This window comes from Triturus cristatus, chromosome 8, assembly GCF_964204655.1.
Source record: "Triturus cristatus chromosome 8, aTriCri1.1, whole genome shotgun sequence".
NCBI classification, from domain to species: Eukaryota; Metazoa; Chordata; class Amphibia; order Caudata; family Salamandridae; genus Triturus; species Triturus cristatus.
Window position 1 is genome coordinate 1,608,032,984 of NC_140591.1, and position 19,341 is coordinate 1,608,052,324.

The window sequence follows — 19,341 nt, forward strand, 5'->3', positions numbered from 1 at the left end:
TTTATCGTGCTCCTAGTTACTTCAAATGAAGTGTCCTAGCGCTAAGGTCTCGCTACCAAGAGTCATGAATGATGCCGCATGCGGATGGAAGGGCATAGTCAAGCTAACCTCAATTCAATTCCATCACGCTGACCTAAACAGCCAGCTTTTGGGATTTTTGTAGAGCGATAATTCCGGTTTTCCTGTCTAATTTAAAGAGGAAGAAAGTTGCACAGCTTATCTGCTAAAAGAGCAACCCCCGCTGCGAGCGCTCATCACAGCGAGGATGCAAGCCGCAGATCCTAGGTTCCTTGGGGTAGAACAGGGCTTAAAACCCGGGTGCAAGTAGCGAGGGCCCTTGGTGTAAAGTCCTTGTAGCAATAGCACAGAGCCTGAAAGGACAGCCTTTTCTTCAGAGGTAGCCAGTGCAACTTTGAGAGTACAGAACCCATGGAAACCCGTCTAGGGAGATTCAGCAGCAGACTGGCTGCCGCGTTCTGCACACGAAGTCTCCGCAGACGAGACGGTGAGGCTCCCAAGCACAGGACGCTGCAGTAGTACAGCCTGAGCGTAACCAAAGCCGGGACAGAGTCGGGGAGAACATGGAGGATCTTTTAATGATATGTTAAGGATTTTCAAATAGTTCCACTCCGAGCACTTTGACAGCACTTTACAAGGACTCGGCGGTCAGCGCATTGGAACACATGCCCCGCCCCATGGGATCTCCGCGGCAGAGCTCTGCCCTTGTGTTTCAGTGTAGGTCTGGGGCTCTGTGGGCTCTCCCAGACCTTTGTTATGTTAATACCTGTGATTGCCTTCACGGGAGTTGTTCAGTCTCTCCTGACACTGGTCTTTGTTTCGTCCAACGGAGCCCAAAGTATTGCCTTTCCCTCCTTATGCTTTTTTTTTAGAAAAACGTCTTGTATCAATTTAGTTTAACACGTAACATTGTATTTCTTGGTTATATGACGGAACTACGCAAGCAATTACCATACATGCCTTAACAACGCTGTCCGTACGGTACATGCGTCAATACCACGCATGCTTTGTACGAAAATGTTTTCAACGTATATGCCTTTACCATGATAATATAGTTGTTAAGGCATGCTTGATAAGGGCATATTGGTGCTCAATATTTGGCATGCGTGGTAAATGCATCTGCTTGGTAGTGGCATGCGCGCAGTCGGGGTGCTCTGGAATGAGCGTTCTAGTTTTATAGTATTGCTCCCCACGTGATCCGCTCACAGTGCTAAATAGACACTGTGAATGGATTTCCATCCAGTGATGGGACAGAGAGACTAGAACCAGAACCCCTACATGCCCCGAACCCTAAGTCCGCCTGACCAAGAGAGAGCCTGAAGGGTCCTGGGGGGCAGAGGTGAGTTGAAAACTGCCCCCGTGCCCTGTCCTGAACCCTAGGTCTGCCCCTCTTCTTGGCCCTGAGACCTAAGACCGCCCACCCCTGCCGTACCCCTTTCCTGGCCATGAGTTCCTAAACTCTTCCCCCAGCCCCCCAACCATGCACCTGAGTTCCTAAACCGTTCCCCTTCCCCCCCGCACCTGAGTTCCTAAACTCTTCCCCCAGCCCTCCCAACCCTGCACCTGAGTTCCTAAACCTTTCCCCTCTCCCCCCGCACCTGAGTTCCTAAACCCTTCCCCTAGCCTCTCTCCCCACATCCCCTGGGTGTACAATACGGTCCATGACCATTACCACGCATCCTTTACAAATTTACATCAAACATGCCTTTACCACATATGTCCGATTTCACATGCCTGGTAAAGGCATGTTCATGGTAAATACTTTGTAGTAATGGACAAGCATGAAAAAGGCATGTTCGTTGTAAAGGATGAGAAGTAATGGTCATGCGTCGTTATGATCGCATTATAATGGCCGTTTCCAGTATTTATCAGCACACTGTACTGATTTAGCTCCTCCAAAAATGAAAGACAAACATTAATCTCTGATGTGGAATAGAAGAGAGATACCAATTTAGTGGCTGAATTGTACAATGTGAAACCAGGAAACCCAGCATAAATCCTGGCTTTCCAATTTTACAAAATTGTGTGATCCTTGGCATTTCCCTTATTTCTCTCTGCCTCCTTTTCCTTCTTCCTCAAAGGAGAAAGCCCGATAAAGTACATCAGTTCAGAATGCGAGTTGTACAACCCCCCACCCTAAACATAGTTTAATAGACTATAATGTTGCCTACTCTTTCATGACTGACTTGGCCATACGTAGGGTATGCGTAACAACTGACTTGACTCTCAGTTCGCGGTTGGCGAAAGGGCGTTAATTTATCCAACCGCATATTTAGAGACTATAACTTCTAACAAATGTTCTATGAATGGTAATCCTATTTCTGGGAAGCATTTTGATGGCCCAGCTCGTGTTATAGCTCTTCGAGCCAAGCCAGACTCTAGGCTCGGCTCTGGCTCTCCCCTATTAATGAACCACAATATCTCTTCCCCTCCTCTTTTCATTAATCTCACACCTTTTTCTTCATACTTTTTCTGTTGTCACGTTCTCGTCCCTCCTATCCCCTTTTCTTGTTGAATTCCTTCAATTTAGTTCAAGGAAAAAGTTTTCATCATATTGAAAATTCTCGAAAAATTGACTTTCCCCAGCTTGGATGGTCACACTGGTGATCTCCATTGCGGAGTTTTCGGCAAAAGGGGGCTCAGTAAAAACACATCTCTTCATGCGCCTCAATTTAATTTTCAGCTACAAAGAAAGCAGAGGTTGGGCCAATAAATGCAACTGTTTTAACTTTACACTTATATGTTTAGTTATTCACCCACTTAAAAATTCTCCCAGTAGCAGTGAGAATTACTTTTTACCATCATTTTCTTACCATCTTTCAGACGTAGGGGGTAAAATATTCTACGTGTCAGAATTTTATGTTGATCATTTATGGGACCATTACTCTGGCCCTTTGCCATGTGCCAAGGTGTTTTAGGTGTGGCTGACAGTGCAGCTCTCCGCTATACCTATTGTTAGCAATTCTTTAAAAATATTCATAGAGTGGATTTGGCTCCACAGAGGAGTATTGACTCTCTCACCTCAGGCTATTGGCTGATTGATGTATCATTCCACTTCCTATGCAGTGCCTGCATTACTATGCATGAAGGACTATTTTAAATATCAAACACACACTCAATCATGCATTCAATTATTTATCTCATAAATGCATTGTGTACAGAAATCAACAATTTTTGTAAATAAAAAATGTATTCCCAGTGATGCAGGCTTTTTACAAATATTTTTTGGGGGAATCAGAATGCAAGCTGAACTATTGGCCGTACCCCTTGTTCCTCTTCGGGGTGCTTGTCTCGGCGATAGCACCAGAAAACCATTTAATGGGTCTCTGATCGTCTGCATTGTAATGACTCACGGGCAAAAAAAAGAAAGATTATTTATTAAACACAATGTCAAGGTTTCATCAGTTTCATAAAATACCACAAAACAAGAAGTAATTAAGAAACGGAAGCTTATGCTGGTCTGTGGTTTGTGACTCATTCCGTGGGTGGTATCACGTTCAGTCCTGCACGTGGGGCTGTTGTAGAAATGTGCAAACAGTAAGCTAATGAGCGAAGCCTTTCTGGTTCCTGCAGTCACTGAACCCAGTGTACACATCAGCAAGACACAAATCTCATGATGACATTGTCTGGTCTAAAACTTGACCTCCGCTTGTCTCCGAATTCAACTTTTAAATGAACTTCAGGCCTTGCCCTCGACACGTTTCGACTTCAGAGCTGTGCATTCTGCATCAGGTACTAAACGTTTAAGCATCATGAATCTATTAACACATAGTTTTTATTGTATAGGCACAATAACGCCAACGCATGGGTATTTAAACCAAGATGCAAAGTGATGTGTGGGTCTAATGAGCACCAGGCCTTGACAGGCAGGCTTCTAGAGCTCATACGCACAGGTTTTCGTTTGACACTAAACTCTCGTAATTTGTGTTGCTCAGGATAGTGTGAGCTAAAACACAGGAGGAAACTGAAAGCTAGTTGTAGAGACAAATCACACACAGCAATTTGAGGAAGGGATATGTTGATGACAGCACCACTAGATGTGTCAACGAAGCAGACAGGCAAATATAGACCCTGAGGAAAGGATGTAGAGCCAGATGCATGAAGCCATGTAGCAGTTGCAAAGCCGGCCACTCCATCAATCACAGGATTTGCGACCACTAAATGGCTTTTTTAATGTACTGAACTAATTTTGTGATTTGATAAGGTCTTAAATCACTAAATGGGTTTATAAATGCATAACAAATCGCAATTTGAAAGGGGCGTTTTAAGGCGTCTCTTTCAAATTGTGATTTGCAGTGCTATGTATCCATGGTTTTCAACCCATTGGATTTAAAACTATTGTACGGTTGCAAACCCCTCAAAGCAGTCCATTTGGAAGGGGAAGGGGTAACTGATTTTCAAAGGGAGGGTATCTTCTTAGTAAGATTTCCCCTTGAGTTTGTGTAAGAGTTGGCACAAGCCCAGGGAACCAGTACCAACTCTTAAACTTTTAACAAATAAAAAAAGGCAGCCGCCAGTCACATTACCATGACAATATTAATATTTTTGTTTAGGATGTCTACTCCTATTCAGATTTAGCAACAAAATTCTAAATGTTTTCACAACAGTTTTGAGTTGCAAAAATTGAAGAAGATTATAGGCCTCTTTAATGTGTCATTTTGTGAGTTACAGTACAAAATAGCAAGCAAGGCAGCCACTTTAGCTATCATTAAAAGTAAAAAAAACCAAAATCCGATACACACTTCACCACTTGCATCTGTTGTAATTATTTTCCACCTAAATGAGACCCTCGGTGGAAAGGGCCCTACAGACTGAGCCTCTAGGTAAGGCTTGAACAGGGAGATGGGGGAGGGGATGCAGCATACGTAGATCAGAGATGCGGGTCAGGAGGGGAGGTCCCCTGAAAATATTCCCCTTTTTAGGACTACAATCTCAGACATTGGCTTCAGAGCACACCTTCATTTTTAGATCTGGCCTTCGGATTTTCGACAGCCTCATTTTTACCAAATAAAAGGACTACTAAAGATACCTACGTACATGGGCCTCCGTCAGTTCAGTTCATCCATTTGATGAGTACAGGCCCCAGCTAGGCCCGCAGGACACAAGGGTTCACTCTCCTGTAATGGAATCTATAAGGAAGTTGGCACGGAAACTGCAAAGTACAAAGACAGCATTTATTAACCCTTAAGGGTGGTCCTACAATCCACACAACACTCTTCAGTGTTGCATAGAGTAGCACAAAGAACTTACGTACATGGTCCCCTTTTATACACAATAGAGGGGCTCATAAGTGGGTGGATACAACATGAGGCCGAAGAACATTACCATTTATGGTCATTTTCGATACAGAATCAATATGTGGGCGGAGCTAACACACTCCTTGAGCCCGCGAAAACATGGTCAAGCAAGGCTAACTGATAACAGATGTGGTCAAGTCTGGGCATGCGCCAGATGGACAAAGGAGCTATTTATAGACTGTTACTAGGCAGATTACAAGAGCAACTAACACAGAGGTTGGACTCTTCTCGTGGGGAACACGTGGAAGCATGACAATACAAAATGGAGTCCGAACTTCGGTCAACATAACAGAGAAAACATGATCTAAAGTAAGGGAATTAATGTCTTTAGTAAATGCTTAATTACATCGTTGTTTCAATTTACAACAGACGACCCTTTCAGCATTTACTGAAGACATCCGGTTTGTTAGGATAATCATCATATATGTCAATTGTCATCATTTCTTCAACTTCTTTAGCTAGACGTTTCTGGTGAGCAACATTGGCAATAGCCTTCTTATCAGGGATACAAAATGATACACATACAGAACAGAGCAAGGGACCACACTGAACACAGATACAGCACGAGAACAGAACTGCTACAATAATACAGAGACCAGTTAAAACCTTCCATCCCCAGGCAGTAATTAACGCCCAAAACCATCCAGAAAAGGACCAAGTGCCGTTTTCTGTATGGATTTCAGCTGCGATTTTATGCAGTTTATTGATGGCATTATAAACTGATGGCGTATGATCAGGGATAAACACACAACAGCTACTTCCAATAATTTTACAGGCTCCTCCTCTGTCAGCTAGCATAACGTCTAATACCATACGATTCTGCAATGCAACAATTCTAGTAATTTGCAATTCCTCCGTAAGATTCCCAAGAGCAGCAGCAGTCTGATTTGTCACAGCCTCTACCACTCTTGTTAATCTTCGGATCTTCCTACTGTTCAGGGCAGCTCCAACAAAGAAAAACAGTCCTAAATTAAAATCAATATACTGTTGCAGACTGGTATCAGTCTGATCTACATCATCAATTGATAAAGTACGTTTATACCTATTTACAGTCACATTATCCAATAATTTCAGATCCTTATGATAAGATGCGGGTGCTAGGAATACAGGAGGTAATAGAAATGATACATAGCATACCCCAGACCACCCAGCCGGCAGACGGTAATAACCTTTATTTCCACACACAAAGTACGTATTATGGGAGGCTAAAAAGGTACTATTGTTCAACCCATCAATGTTCAGAACAGTAATACAATCACTAACACCAACAGGGATAAAACCCACACTCTGGACACACAAGTCCGCTTGAGCTTGTGCTACTTGAATCACAAATTTGTCCTTTCCCACAGTGTCTCTTGTGTTCGTGAAGATGTAGGGAATGGATTCATTGTCTGGTCGGTACTCTTCCCACTCCCAAATTGTCCCATTCGCTTGCGGATACCCATTTTTATCTTGGTGGCATTCTTTATTGAGTCTGAAGAGCAATCGTCCCACTGTCGGTTTCCGAGTGGCAAAAAGCAAAGTGTACCATGCTCTACAAGAGCCATTATGAGAGAAAGGAAGTGGTATAAATGGCGTTCCTCCTTTCTTCTGATGGGCTGGCATCATCCCACATATCCAACAGTTCGTAGCGTTCGTAGCAACGTGGGTATGATGCAGCATCTGGATGAAAGTGATGTTCAAGTAAGACTGTCGATGCTTCAACTCTTGATACGGTAATGTATAAAAGTAGTGCTCCTCAGGCACCGGAGTTGTCAACACAAGTATTTTCCGAGCGGGAGTTACATCCTCCACAAACCATGTGGTTATCCCAACAATGGCTACTGTCAACATGAACCCTAATGCACAAAGTATTTTCTTTTTCTCCATGTCAAAAATAAAACCCAATATCTTCCTGAAACTAAAAGTCTGTCAGAACTCTTCCCCTTGGGCAGCGGTCGATTTCTTCACCAGCGGGCCAAGACGGGTGTCGCTACACTAATGCAGGGCTGATCCCCCCCCCTTGCCTCATCGGCTCTCCGTTTCACTAACCCAAGGGCCGTTCTGACAGTATGTCCCGGTACTGGAGAACTCACTTCCTTGGCCGGAGATGATATCGCCTTCCTCCAGGAGTTGCGTGGTCCGGAAAGAGCTCCTCAGTGGCGTTCGGCTCCGCAGCACGGCCTGTCTCTGCAGCCAAGATTTCTCGTTGATCGGTCAGCACAGCAGGTTCCACCAACCCGGGCGGCACCTTCCTACAATGCAGGGAGTGGATCCAATTCTTCCGGTTGGAGACTCGCACAGCCGTCCTCGTTGCGAGGAGGACCTGCTCAGGACCCACCCATCTCGGTTCCAAGCTGTTTGTTCTGTCAAATATTTTCACCATCACGTGGTCACCAGGTCGGAGACCATGCCCTTCACCAGTGGACCGATCAGGGAGAGCCTCTCGGACCTGTTGATGAATAGAAACCAAGTTATCCGTTAACTGTGCCAGATAATCGTTCATCATTACACAAGGTACATCATACACAGTTTTAGGTTTCGGTGGACCCCAAATATTCATTGGGCGTCCAAAAACAATTTCATACGGTGTAAGGCCAGTTCGAGAGTGTGGTACCGATCTAATTGACAATAACGCCAGCGGTAGAGCATCTGGCCAAGTCAAAGACGTCGAAGCTTGAATTTTAGCGATCTTGAGCTTCAGTGTACCATTATACTTCTCGACTAGTCCCGCAGACTGAGGGTGGAATACCGCGTGAAACTTCTGGGTGATGCCCAGGCCCTTCAAGACATACTTTATAACATCCGCTACAAAGTGAGGCCCATTATCACTCCACAGAAGTCTACAGACGCCATATCGAGGGAAGAACTCTTTCAGCAGCAGCTTCGCAGTAGTCATTGCAGTATTGTCTTTCGTAGGGTAGGCCTCAACCCATTTGCTAAAGGCACACACCACTACTAGGACATACTTCAAATTGTTACAACGCTCGAGCTGGATGTAATCCATCTGCAAAACCTCAAAGGGTGCAGTAGGCGTTACGAACCCTCCTGCTGGGGTCCGAGTCCCCTTTCCTGGGTTGTACCGCAGGCAAATCATACAGGTCTGTACCACCCTCTTTGCCGTGCTAGCAATCTCTGGATGCTCCCAAACTTGGGTAAGCAATTTTACAATTGCGGAAGCTCCAACATGTGCTAGCCCATGTGCCATCTGAACCATAGGTTGTACAAAAGCTGTGGGTAATTTCCATCTATCCATCTGCTTATTTCTCCAGCAGCTCTCATCATCCAATTCTCCCTCACTGGACCATTGCTCCCGTTCTTTGTCAGAAGCGGTCCTCTGTATTTCTCGCACTTCTTCCTTCGCATCATGCCATCTTTCTACTTGTGACTTCACTACATACATGGCAGTAGTACCGGGCTGCATCGCAGTCTCTCGTGCTACCCGATCTGCTAACGCATTCCCTTCTCCAACTTTGTCAACTACTTTCCTATGGGCGCTACACTTAACAATGGCAATTTTCTTCGGATATGTCAATGCAGTTAAAAGATTATGAACTAACTCCCCATGCATTATTTGTACTCCATGCGACGTTAAAAACCCTCTCTCCTTCCAGAGTAGGCCGAAGTCATGCGCTACTCCAAAGGCATAGCGGCTATCTGTATAAACATTCACACATAATCCTGTACTGAGCTCACATGCTCGTGTTAATGCTATCAGTTCCGCTGCTTGAGCTGATTTCTGTGGTATGCGTGCAGTCTCCACTATCGTTTGCAACGTGGTAATTGCATACGCTGCTGAAGTCGTACCATCTGGTAGCTTCAGACAGGATCCGTCCACCCACAGTTCTCCATCTACATCTGGAAAGGGCGTATCCTGGAGATCAATACGACCCTTTGTTTGTTCCTCAGTCACAAGAATACAATCATGTGCTCTCCGCGCCTCAGGCTGGGTTTCGGGGTATGGCAACAATGTTGCCGGGTTTAACGTTACGCACCTTTTCAACGTAATATGAGGAGCCAAAAGCGTCAACTCATATCCCGTCAAGCGGGCACTGGTCAAATGCTGCGTCTTTGTTTGATTAAGCAGGGCATCGACAGCATGGGGGACTAATACCAACAACTTATGAGATAACACAATTCCCTCGCTTTGGCGTATTGACACAGCTGTCGCCGCAACCGAGCGAAAACACCCTGGTAATGCTCGGGCGACAGGATCAAGTACAGCCGAAAAGTATGCACAAGGGCGCTGCTTGTCGCCGTGCATCTGCACTAAAACTGACCATGCACATCCATCTTTCTCATGCACATACAACGAAAAGGGTTTTGCATAATCAGGGGTCCCTAACACTGGTGCTGAACAAAGGGCCTGTCGTAGTTGCTGAAAAGCAGTATCACACTCATCTGACCAAGGGATTGGGATAGGCGTGTCCTTTGTCAAGAGGGCTAACAATGGCTTAGCTATATGTGAAAACCCCAATATCCACTGTCTACAAAAAGAAACAAGACCCAAAAATGCACGCACGTCCTTCTGCGTGGACGGTCTCGGTGTGTCCAAAATTACTTGGACACGATCCGGTGTGAGTGCACGCCCCTCCTTAGACAAAAGGTGACCCAAATAAGTCACCTTTGGTCTACAGAATTGCAATTTCTTCCTAGATACCTTATGATTGTGGGATGCTAAAAAGGAAAGTAAGGATAACGTACTTTTTTCACACAACTCCAGGGTGTCAGCCGCCAGCAAGATGTCATCGACATATTGAATGAGGGCGACCCCCTCGAGCAGAACAAAGGAATCCAATTGTCTTTTCAAAGCCTGACTGTTAATGCTAGGGCTTTCTGTGTAGCCCTGGGGGATCCTACAAAAACGATAAGATCTATAATTTAATGTAAACCCAAAAAGATATCGGCTATCGGGGTGGATGGGAATGGAAAAGAAGGCATTCTTCAAATCGATCACTGAGAACATAGTCGCCGTAGGCGGGACCAAAGTAAGCAACGTCGTGATATCGGAAACCACTGGGTACTGAGGTATCACGATCTTGTTTACTTCTCTCAAATCAATTATAAACCGATAAACTCTGGCATCCGTATCCTTTTTCAGTATGGGAAGAATCGGACTGTTACAAATGTTGTAGGGAACCTCCTCCACTACCCCTACTGCCATCAAATCCTGCACTATCTGCATGAGAGCCTCCTCGCCCTCCTGGGAAATACGGTACTGTGGGAGGCGTGGTAACACCGCCCCCTCCTGGACACTAATGTGGACCGGTGGAATCACCATTTGTCCCACATCAGTATCCGACGTTGCCCACAAAGCACGAGGGAGAGTAGCTAACAGCGCATCCTCTGACATCGCACACATCCGTTCAGACCGGGGGTAATTGTCATTCAATATTACCCGCACACCAGCAGGGGAGCTGCGGATCGTAGCCCTAAAATGCTTTAACATATCAAGGCCCATAATGTTGTCCGGTGTGTACGGGGCAAGCAGAAACGGACAGGGCGCAGAAAAAGAATCAACCTTAAACATGAGGGGCTGCGAAAGAGGGCTTCGGGAGAGTGTACCGTCAAACCCTACCGATGTGACCATTAAGCCGGATGGGGGAGCCCCCGGAACCAATTGCTTAGACAGCGCACTACGCGTCGCTCCTGTATCCACTAGGAACTGATCAGTAGAGCCCAAAACCTCAGCCGATACATAAGGACCCTTCTGATCGACCGGCACCTCAACTGATTCTAACCCCCATCCAACGCATTCCTATGCATGCTGAGAGTCATGGTACCCCGATCGGTCAATCCCCGACACTTGATACTGATGCTGGCGATCGAAAACATTTGATCTATCTCGGTGCTGGCCAGCAGAGTCAAAACGAGCCTGTTCGTTAGAATTCCCTCTAAAGTTCGAGAAACCCCCTCTACCTCGCGGGCCACCCTGGGTATGCCCCTGACGCGATGCATGTAACACCGGGCAGTCCCTAGCCCAATGACCCGATTGCTTACAATACGCACATTGGTTCCTATTCAAATCAGATCGGCCCGAGGGAGGACCGTAAGATCCTCCCCTACCTCTATTACTACCCCGTTGGGGCGGGCCATATACTTGTGCCAACATCACCTTTGTTTTTAATTCTTTCGATTTCTTTTCCTCCTGGCCCTTTGCTTCTTGCTCCTGACGCTCATAATACTGAGCGATAGTCAGGAGGGCCGTCGGTGTTGCGGAAGACCAAGAACTTTCACTCGCCTTCAAACGGGCCGCAACTGCCGGCAGCAGATTAGCCACATATTTGTCCGCAAAGAGGTGGCGACCCGTATCATCAGTAAGCGACTGGCCACTAAAATCATGAAACGTCTCCTCAAAACGCGTAAAGAAGTCCGCAACTGACTCGTCAACTTTCTGTTTACATGAAGCTAACATATTCCAATCAATCTTTTTAGGGGGGATAATTGTCTTCAACTTTGTCAGAATAGCAGTAGGGAGGTCTAGGATACTCTGGGGTGGTTTCTGCGCGGGCTTCCGTTCCCTATCCTCATCCTCAAGGTCAGACCACCGAGCCTTAAAGGCAACTATATCATCTACTTTTCGGACAGATCGCCACATATCCGGTGGTAGGATAAGGCCAAAGAACAGGTCTATATCTGCTAAGGTCATAACGCAAGAATTCAAGGCCCCCTCGACTTCTTCGTAGAAAGCCGCTGGATTCTTGCGGGGATCAGGCAACGCATTCTTTAAGGCCATAACATCAGCTCTATGCCAAGGAGTATAAACCCAATTATACACAAAATATCCCTTAGCATCGGCGGAGGTAATGTCCGAGCTAGTCCCCGCTCCTTTAGGAGGAACATACAAAGGCGCCGCTTCGTGCATTGGTTTAGCATGCACTGGATCGCTCTTATCTGATTGCGAGGTGGATGAATGGCTGCCTCCAGTACGCGAATCCGACCGCTTTTCCTCCTCAAGATGTTGGCGCGCTTTCTCTTTAAGGTCTGCTGCCTCATCCCGCAACGCAAACAGTCGTCGAACCGCCTCAGGCGCCTTAGAGGGAGAGAAAACACCATTACGCAATGCTTTAGAATCTGATACCACGTCAGCAGGTTCAAAGACACTGGAATATTTCCGAAAGGCAGTAATCACTTCATCAGAAAAGTGTCCCAAGAAATACAACCTTTCCCTATCCTGCCACGACTCCCAAGAAGCCAACAGTTCATCAAGGGATAACTTGCCCTTACATGCACGATAGGAAAACTGTCGAAGCTCACCCATTCGCTCGGCCGATAACATGGACCGCGTGTCTACCTTACTCGAACCCGATCCAGAATCTTGTGGCCTCGGGGCAGACGCGCCGACATAAGGAGGCGGAGAACGATCTAATAAATAAAAATCATCGTCAGGATTATTAAGGACAGGATAGAGTGGCTGACGAACAGCATATTGACCCGAGACTTGCAGCCTACGCTCTTTCTCTTGTCTCTCCGTTTGTTCTTTGTCCTCCCGACGCCTCGCTTCCTGTGCTCGCACATGATCATTCTTCCGTTGTTCTTTATCGAACAGCGCTTTCTCACGCTTCTCTCGCTCACGCACTTCCTTCACCCACAACCGCACACACTCAAACATATCCTGCCGAGCACGCCGTTTACACATACACTGTTCCACATACTCAATCTTACGTATATCAAACGATCCATACAAAGGCCATCGCAACTCAGGATCTTTTTTAGTATATTTCCTCCATACTGTGCTGTACATTATGGAAGAAAGACCATGCTTCACATACATATCCCTATTAGGAGTCCCCTCTGGGGGAGCCGGAGCAGATTCCTCGAGGTTCAACCGGTTTCCAAAGCAGCAACACCACTTACGGAGTGCGCTAAAAGCAGGCATGCTCAGAAATAATGCAAAATATGCAATATTATAAAGAAAATGGCACTTAATCGTCGCGCCGTTCAAGGTTACACAGCTCCGGAGAAATCTCTCCACATTACCTGCCTATATGTGTTGCAACGCATATATTTTCACAAAGACAAATACAAAATATGACTAGTCATCACAAATCAAACTCAAATAGCCAGACCAGGCTTCAAAAACTCGGAGCAAGTACCGTACAACGGTTCTTACCAATCAAGAGTCCAGATTCCAACTGCCAAGCTCCAAAATCGCCCAAACGGCTTTCACGGCAGGACCGACAGAAGAGGTCTCAGTCGAGGACCGGCGCCACCCAGACGGTCAGCTCGGAAGGGAAGGAAGAAAAACCTCGGGATGCCAGAGCTAAGACGCCGCTGGCAGTGATCACGTCCCTGGCCAAATTCCTCACCTTCGTCGCGACCAGTCCTTCGAGCATCCGAGTCGCCGATGAGCCCCACGTGACGGGCGCCAATTGATGAGTACAGGCCCCAGCTAGGCCCGCAGGACACAAGGGTTCGCTCTCCTGTAATGGAATCTATAAGGAAGTTGGCACGGAAACTGCAAAGTACAAAGACAGCATTTATTAACCCTTAAGGGTGGTCCTACAATCCACACAACACTCTTCAGTGTTGCATAGAGTAGCACAAAGAACTTACGTACATGGTCCCCTTTTATACACAATAGAGGGGCTCATAAGTGGGTGGATACAACATGAGGCCGAAGAACATTACCATTTATGGTCATTTTCGATACAGAATCAATATGTGGGCGGAGCTAACACACTCCTTGAGCCCGCGAAAACATGGTCAAGCAAGGCTAACTGATAACAGATGTGGTCAAGTCTGGGCATGCGCCAGATGGACAAAGGAGCTATTTATAGACTGTTACTAGGCAGATTACAAGAGCAACTAACACAGAGGTTGGACTCTTCTCGTGGGGAACAGGTGGAAGCATGACATTACAAAATGGAGTCCGAACTTCGGTCAACATAACAGAGAAAACATGATCTAAAGTAAGGGAATTAATGTCTTTAGTAAATGCTTAATTACATCGTTGTTTCAATTTACAACACATTGGTCTGCATAAGTGTCATTCACATTTGGCTTCTACCCTCCACAGGATACAGCATGGGGCAATGGGTCAGCCCACTTCAGCCATTGGCTCTCTTACACTGTGAATGACGACATTTAGTCTGATCACATGTGCACAGTCAATTGAAAAAGAGTAAATGTCAGTGCCAGAGCTGGTGTGCTTGGGCTGCTGAGCCAGGCCTTTGTTTGCATATTTTTTATATGATTTTATTCTTGCAAATTGCATACATTCTACCTTCCCAAGGCCAGACTTTTTGGCTTTGCCATTGCTTGTTGTAAACTGTATTGAAAGGAAACACATGAGGATGTTTCTGAAAATCCACCATTTAATCCTCATTTGACACATGACAATCTAAAAGACTTTCCCTATTAGGTATGTGGGTGACTGTGATAGGAGGTGTTTATAATAAAGGATCCATTTGGACCTACCAAGTGACTGCCCCGTAGTAAATATTAGCTTCCAAGATTCTAAAGCTATCCCGAGCTTCAGAGTGCTTTCTCAATCTTCATTTGAACCAATTGATTTACTGTGAGTGTAATATAACTCTTCTTCTTGCAGAGAGGCCGGGTTCTACACGGTGAGGCTACGGCCGGGCCTCCGCCTCGTATCCCTCAACATGAACTTCTGTTCACAGGAGAATTTCTGGCTCAGCATCAACTCGACGGATCCTGCTGGCCAGCTCCAATGGTTGATTCAGGTCCTGCAGGCTTCAGAAGATGAGAAGGAGAAGGTAAGAAAGAAAACTTGTGTTGTGCCTTTTTCATATATTGTCAGATAATACTTGAAAGTGTTCCCATTTGAGATGGTAAAACAACTGCTAAATCCTTCAAACAACACGTTTCGGTCCTTGGCCATAGATGAACACTCCACCCTGGACACATCATACGTAGATTTGTGTGATTATATTAAGCTGCGTAGGCTTTCTAAGGCTTGTGAATGGAGGCGACTATTCTGAATGGGAGTTCTACACCAAAACATTTCTGCCTAATGAGTAGTTGGTATATATTTAACTAGGAGTCAACACACATAATGAGCTACGTCCCATGTTGGATCTGTGAGAAAGCCACAGAATTGTGCTCTTAGCTTTTGTGAGAGTATGATGTGGCAGACAATATATCCACACATAGCTGTTAGAAATATACTATAGCTTGAAGGAGCCAGTGATGAACCCTCGGCACAGGGGAGAAGTTGTCTTCTGCAAACCCCCATCAAGAGGTGGATGACAGCTTCCGGTGTCATTGTAGTCCTCTCACTGAAGAGACTTCCCTGATGAAGACTCGCATCACAACATAGCTTGATTGAGCAGGTGCATTGACAGTATCCACCCTCCAGTAGAAGGTGTGGGAGAGAACCGCTGGAAAGGTTTCTGGTTGCAGAAGCAAGATTCTATAGTTCTTTGTATCTAAGGTTTAAGGCATGGAATAGACCAACTACGCCCCATGACACTGGCTTGGGGCAACATACCCATTGCAGCACACCACATGCCTCCCAGCCAGAGTTCTGGATAGTCAGCATAAAGGACCCCCTGAGTCTTGGCTGCATTGTACTTTACTGTGCATTCATAGCTAGCCGGCTTCCGCGGACACAGAATACTGTTAAACGTAGTTCTCTTTGGCATTCAAAGAAAGGGACACTGAAGAAGGAACGCAGACTGCACATGTTTATTAGCGGTAATGCTGTGATATCTCCTCTCGCTCCAGGTCCACATCATTGGCCACATCCCTCCCGGCATCTGCCTCAAAAGCTGGAGTTGGAATTACTACCGCATCGTAAACAGGTGAGGCCGCAGGTGGTACAGTATCTGTAGAAGGTATAAGCAGGAAGAAGGGAGGGTGCAAGGAAAATACACTCCATCTCAGCTGTCATGAGGAAGAATGAGGAAAAGGATTCCGAGAGTGGAGGTGGCATGTGAGCGTCTGGAAACAGAGGCACTACAAAGAGTAGGAGGAAGAGTTCACAGGTGGGCTTTGCTTTGGAGGCCAGTAATAAGCAGATGGTTGAATAGTGGTCCTGTTGGTTGCCTAGCTGGAGGTCCATGTAAGAGATAGATGGAGATAAATGTTGATCCTAGGTGGCGGGCTTGGTGGACAGCTGGCTAGGACATGGGCTTGGTGGTGGACTACGTGTAGGACTAAGTGAAGGGTGGAATGGAGGTCCTAATGGTGGCTTAGCTTAAGGTCCTGGTGGATGTCTGTGTCAGAGTTAAATGGAGAGATAAATAGGTGGTCGTCTTGGTGGACTGCTGGTTAGGCCATGGGCTTGGTGGAGGACTACATGTCGGGATACGTAGAGGAATGAATGGATCACCTGCGTGGTTGCCTAGCTGGAGGTCTGTGTTGGAGCTAGATGGAGAGATAAATGGGTGGTCCTAGGTGGTGGGCTTGGTGGACAGCTGAGTGGAGGGCTAGGCAGAGGGCTGTGTGACATTGTATCTTGCGGAATAGGTAATGGTTACAAGATCACAAATGGAGGGCTGAGGATCGGCTGAATGAAGGGGGAAGGGGAGAGGAATAGTTGGCTGGGAGAAGGGCTTTGGTTGGCTGGTGGTATTAAGGAGGTGACACAAGTTCAGGGTAAATGACTGTTAAAGGGATGAATGTGGAAGTCCTACTGCAAAGTGATTGTGAGAGTTTGATATCACTATGGAAGACTGAGGGACTCGGGCTGAAGATAGATGTGGGAATATGGGGTATTGCCTGAGATCAGTAGCAGGTGAGGCTCTAGTGACTGTGGCACCCTGGAATCTTCGCCACCGGGCCAGGGGGAAGAACCACGGTAGAGGGTACTGGGGAAGGAAAGGTATAAACTATGGGGGGGAAGGATTTTAAGAGTGTGTTAGACAATATTTAAGGGTGAGTAGAAAGGAAGCATCAAAAGTGAGACCTACAAGTACTGGCGCTAAAGGTATCCGAAGGAAGAGAACAGTCAGCAACTTGTAAGGTGGCGAAGGAATAATGCCAACGTCGAGGCACACAAAGCGAGTGAGCAGCATAGCACTGATGGGAACAGAAAATCTGTCTGTAAGGATAAAGAGAATGCAAATGTAAGGTAAGAAGGAGTGTTCTGGACAGATGTTCAGTAGATGAAAGGAGGTGGGAACAGAATGATCAGCACTGTAAAGAAATGTGGAACGGTGGCTGATGCTGATGGCCCACACAACAAGACAGGTGAGCAAGAGAGCAGGAGAATAGAGCAGAAAAGACCCGGATGTGAGACAACTTGGCAAGGGAGGAGAGGAAAGGAGGCCTAGGGTGGTAAGCAAGCGAGGAGAATGCAGCAGACACCCAGGCAGCTGAGCAAGAGAGGAGAATGCAGCAGACACCCAGACAGGTGAGCAAGAGAGGAGAATGGAGCAGACACCCAGGCAGCTGAGCAAGAGAGGAGAATGGAGCAGACACCCAGGCAGCTGAGCAAGAGAGGAGAATGGAGCAGACACCCAGGCAGGTGAGCAAGAGAGGAGAATGGAGCAGACACCCAGGCAGGTGAGCAAGAATGGAGCAGACACCCAGACAGGTGAGCAAGAGAGGAGAATGGAGCAGACACCCAGGCAGCTGAGCAAGAGAGGAGAATGGAGCAGACACCCAGGCAGGTGAGCAAGAATGGAGCAGACACCCAGACAGGTGAGCAAGCGAGGAGAATGCAGCAGACACCCAGGCAGCTGAGCAAGAGAGGAGAATGCAGCAGACACCCAGACAGGTGAGCAAGAGAGGAGAATGGAGCAGACACCCAGGCAGCTGAGCAAGAGAGGAGAATGGAGCAGACACCCAGGCAGCTGAGCAAGAGAGGAGAATGGAGCAGACACCCAGGCAGGTGAGCAAGAGAGGAGAATGGAGCAGACACCCAGGCAGGTGAGCAAGAATGGAGCAGACACCCAGACAGGTGAGCAAGAGAGGAGAATGGAGCAGACACCCAGGCAGGTGAGCAAGAGAGGAGAATGGAGCAGACACCCAGGCAGGTGAGCAAGAATGGAGCAGACACCCAGACAGGTGAGCAAGAGAGGAGAATAGAGCAGACACCCAGGCAGCTGAGCAAGAGAGGAGAATGGAGCAGACACCCAGGCAGCTGAGCAAGAGAGGAGAATGGAGCAGACACCCAGGCAGGTGAGCAAGAGAGGAGAATGGAGCAGACACCCAGGCAGGTGAGCAAGAATGGAGCAGACACCCAGACAGGTGAGCAAGAGAGGAGAATGGAGCAGACACCCAGGCAGCTGAGCAAGAGAGGAGAATGGAGCAGACACCCAGGCAGCTGAGCAAGAGAGGAGAATGGAGCAGACACCCAGGCAGCTGAGCAAGAGAGGAGAATGGAGCAGACACCCAGGCAGGTGAGCAAGAGAGGAGAATGGAGCAGACACCCAGGCAGGTGAGCAAGAATGGAGCAGACATCTATATATGTGAGTAATAAGTTGGTCAAAGCAGAATGAACCAGACACTGCGACGGGCGAGGATCTAGAAAAGTTCTAGGCATGCCTGGGGGGCCTTGTAACATGTATACAGTTGGGCTTCCTTGTGAGATGCCAAAACATTTGGCGGTTAAGCTGGTGATATGAGCTTGTTTGGAGTGAGAGGAACACTTTGGAGGTGAATAGGCCGGCAAGGAGTGGTCGCATGAGATGGTGGTGGAATAGTGCCTTGACTCACCAGATCGGTTGTAGTAACGCCCCTCCTCTTACTCCACAGGTACGAGAGCACCATCGCTGCCCAGTTCTTCGGGCACACACATGTGGATGAGTTTGAATTGTTCTATGATGAAGAGACGCTGTCCCGCCCCGTGTCAGTGGCCTTTATAGCGCCAAGTGTCACCACGTACATCAACCTGAACCCAGGTGAGTGACCAAACACCCCGCTAGGTGAACAAAATGCGCCTTATTGCAGGTACTGATTCTTTTACTTTGACGACAAGTAGTACTATAGCAATGCTAGTAGGAAATATATATTTTTTGTTTAAATATTTGTTTTTTTTGTCAACCTTATTGATATATTAAAAAGCTCGGGTCAAATGAACTCTGAAAGACAATCCTATTGCCTGTGCAGTACCAGAGCTTTTACAGTTAATGAT

At 46.8% G+C, this 19,341-nt stretch overlaps 1 protein-coding gene across 1 annotated transcript in view; it reads left to right on the forward strand.

Moving 5' to 3' along the window:
- Positions 1-19,341, forward strand: part of SMPD1 (sphingomyelin phosphodiesterase 1) — a 106,026-nt gene that overhangs the window by 56,743 nt on the left and 29,942 nt on the right. The window contains exons 3-5 of the mRNA XM_085623524.1: positions 14,845-15,016; positions 15,987-16,063; positions 18,963-19,108. Of these exons, the coding sequence (XP_085479650.1) occupies positions 14,845-15,016; positions 15,987-16,063; positions 18,963-19,108 (395 nt within the window). The remainder of the gene's footprint in view (positions 1-14,844; positions 15,017-15,986; positions 16,064-18,962; positions 19,109-19,341) is intronic.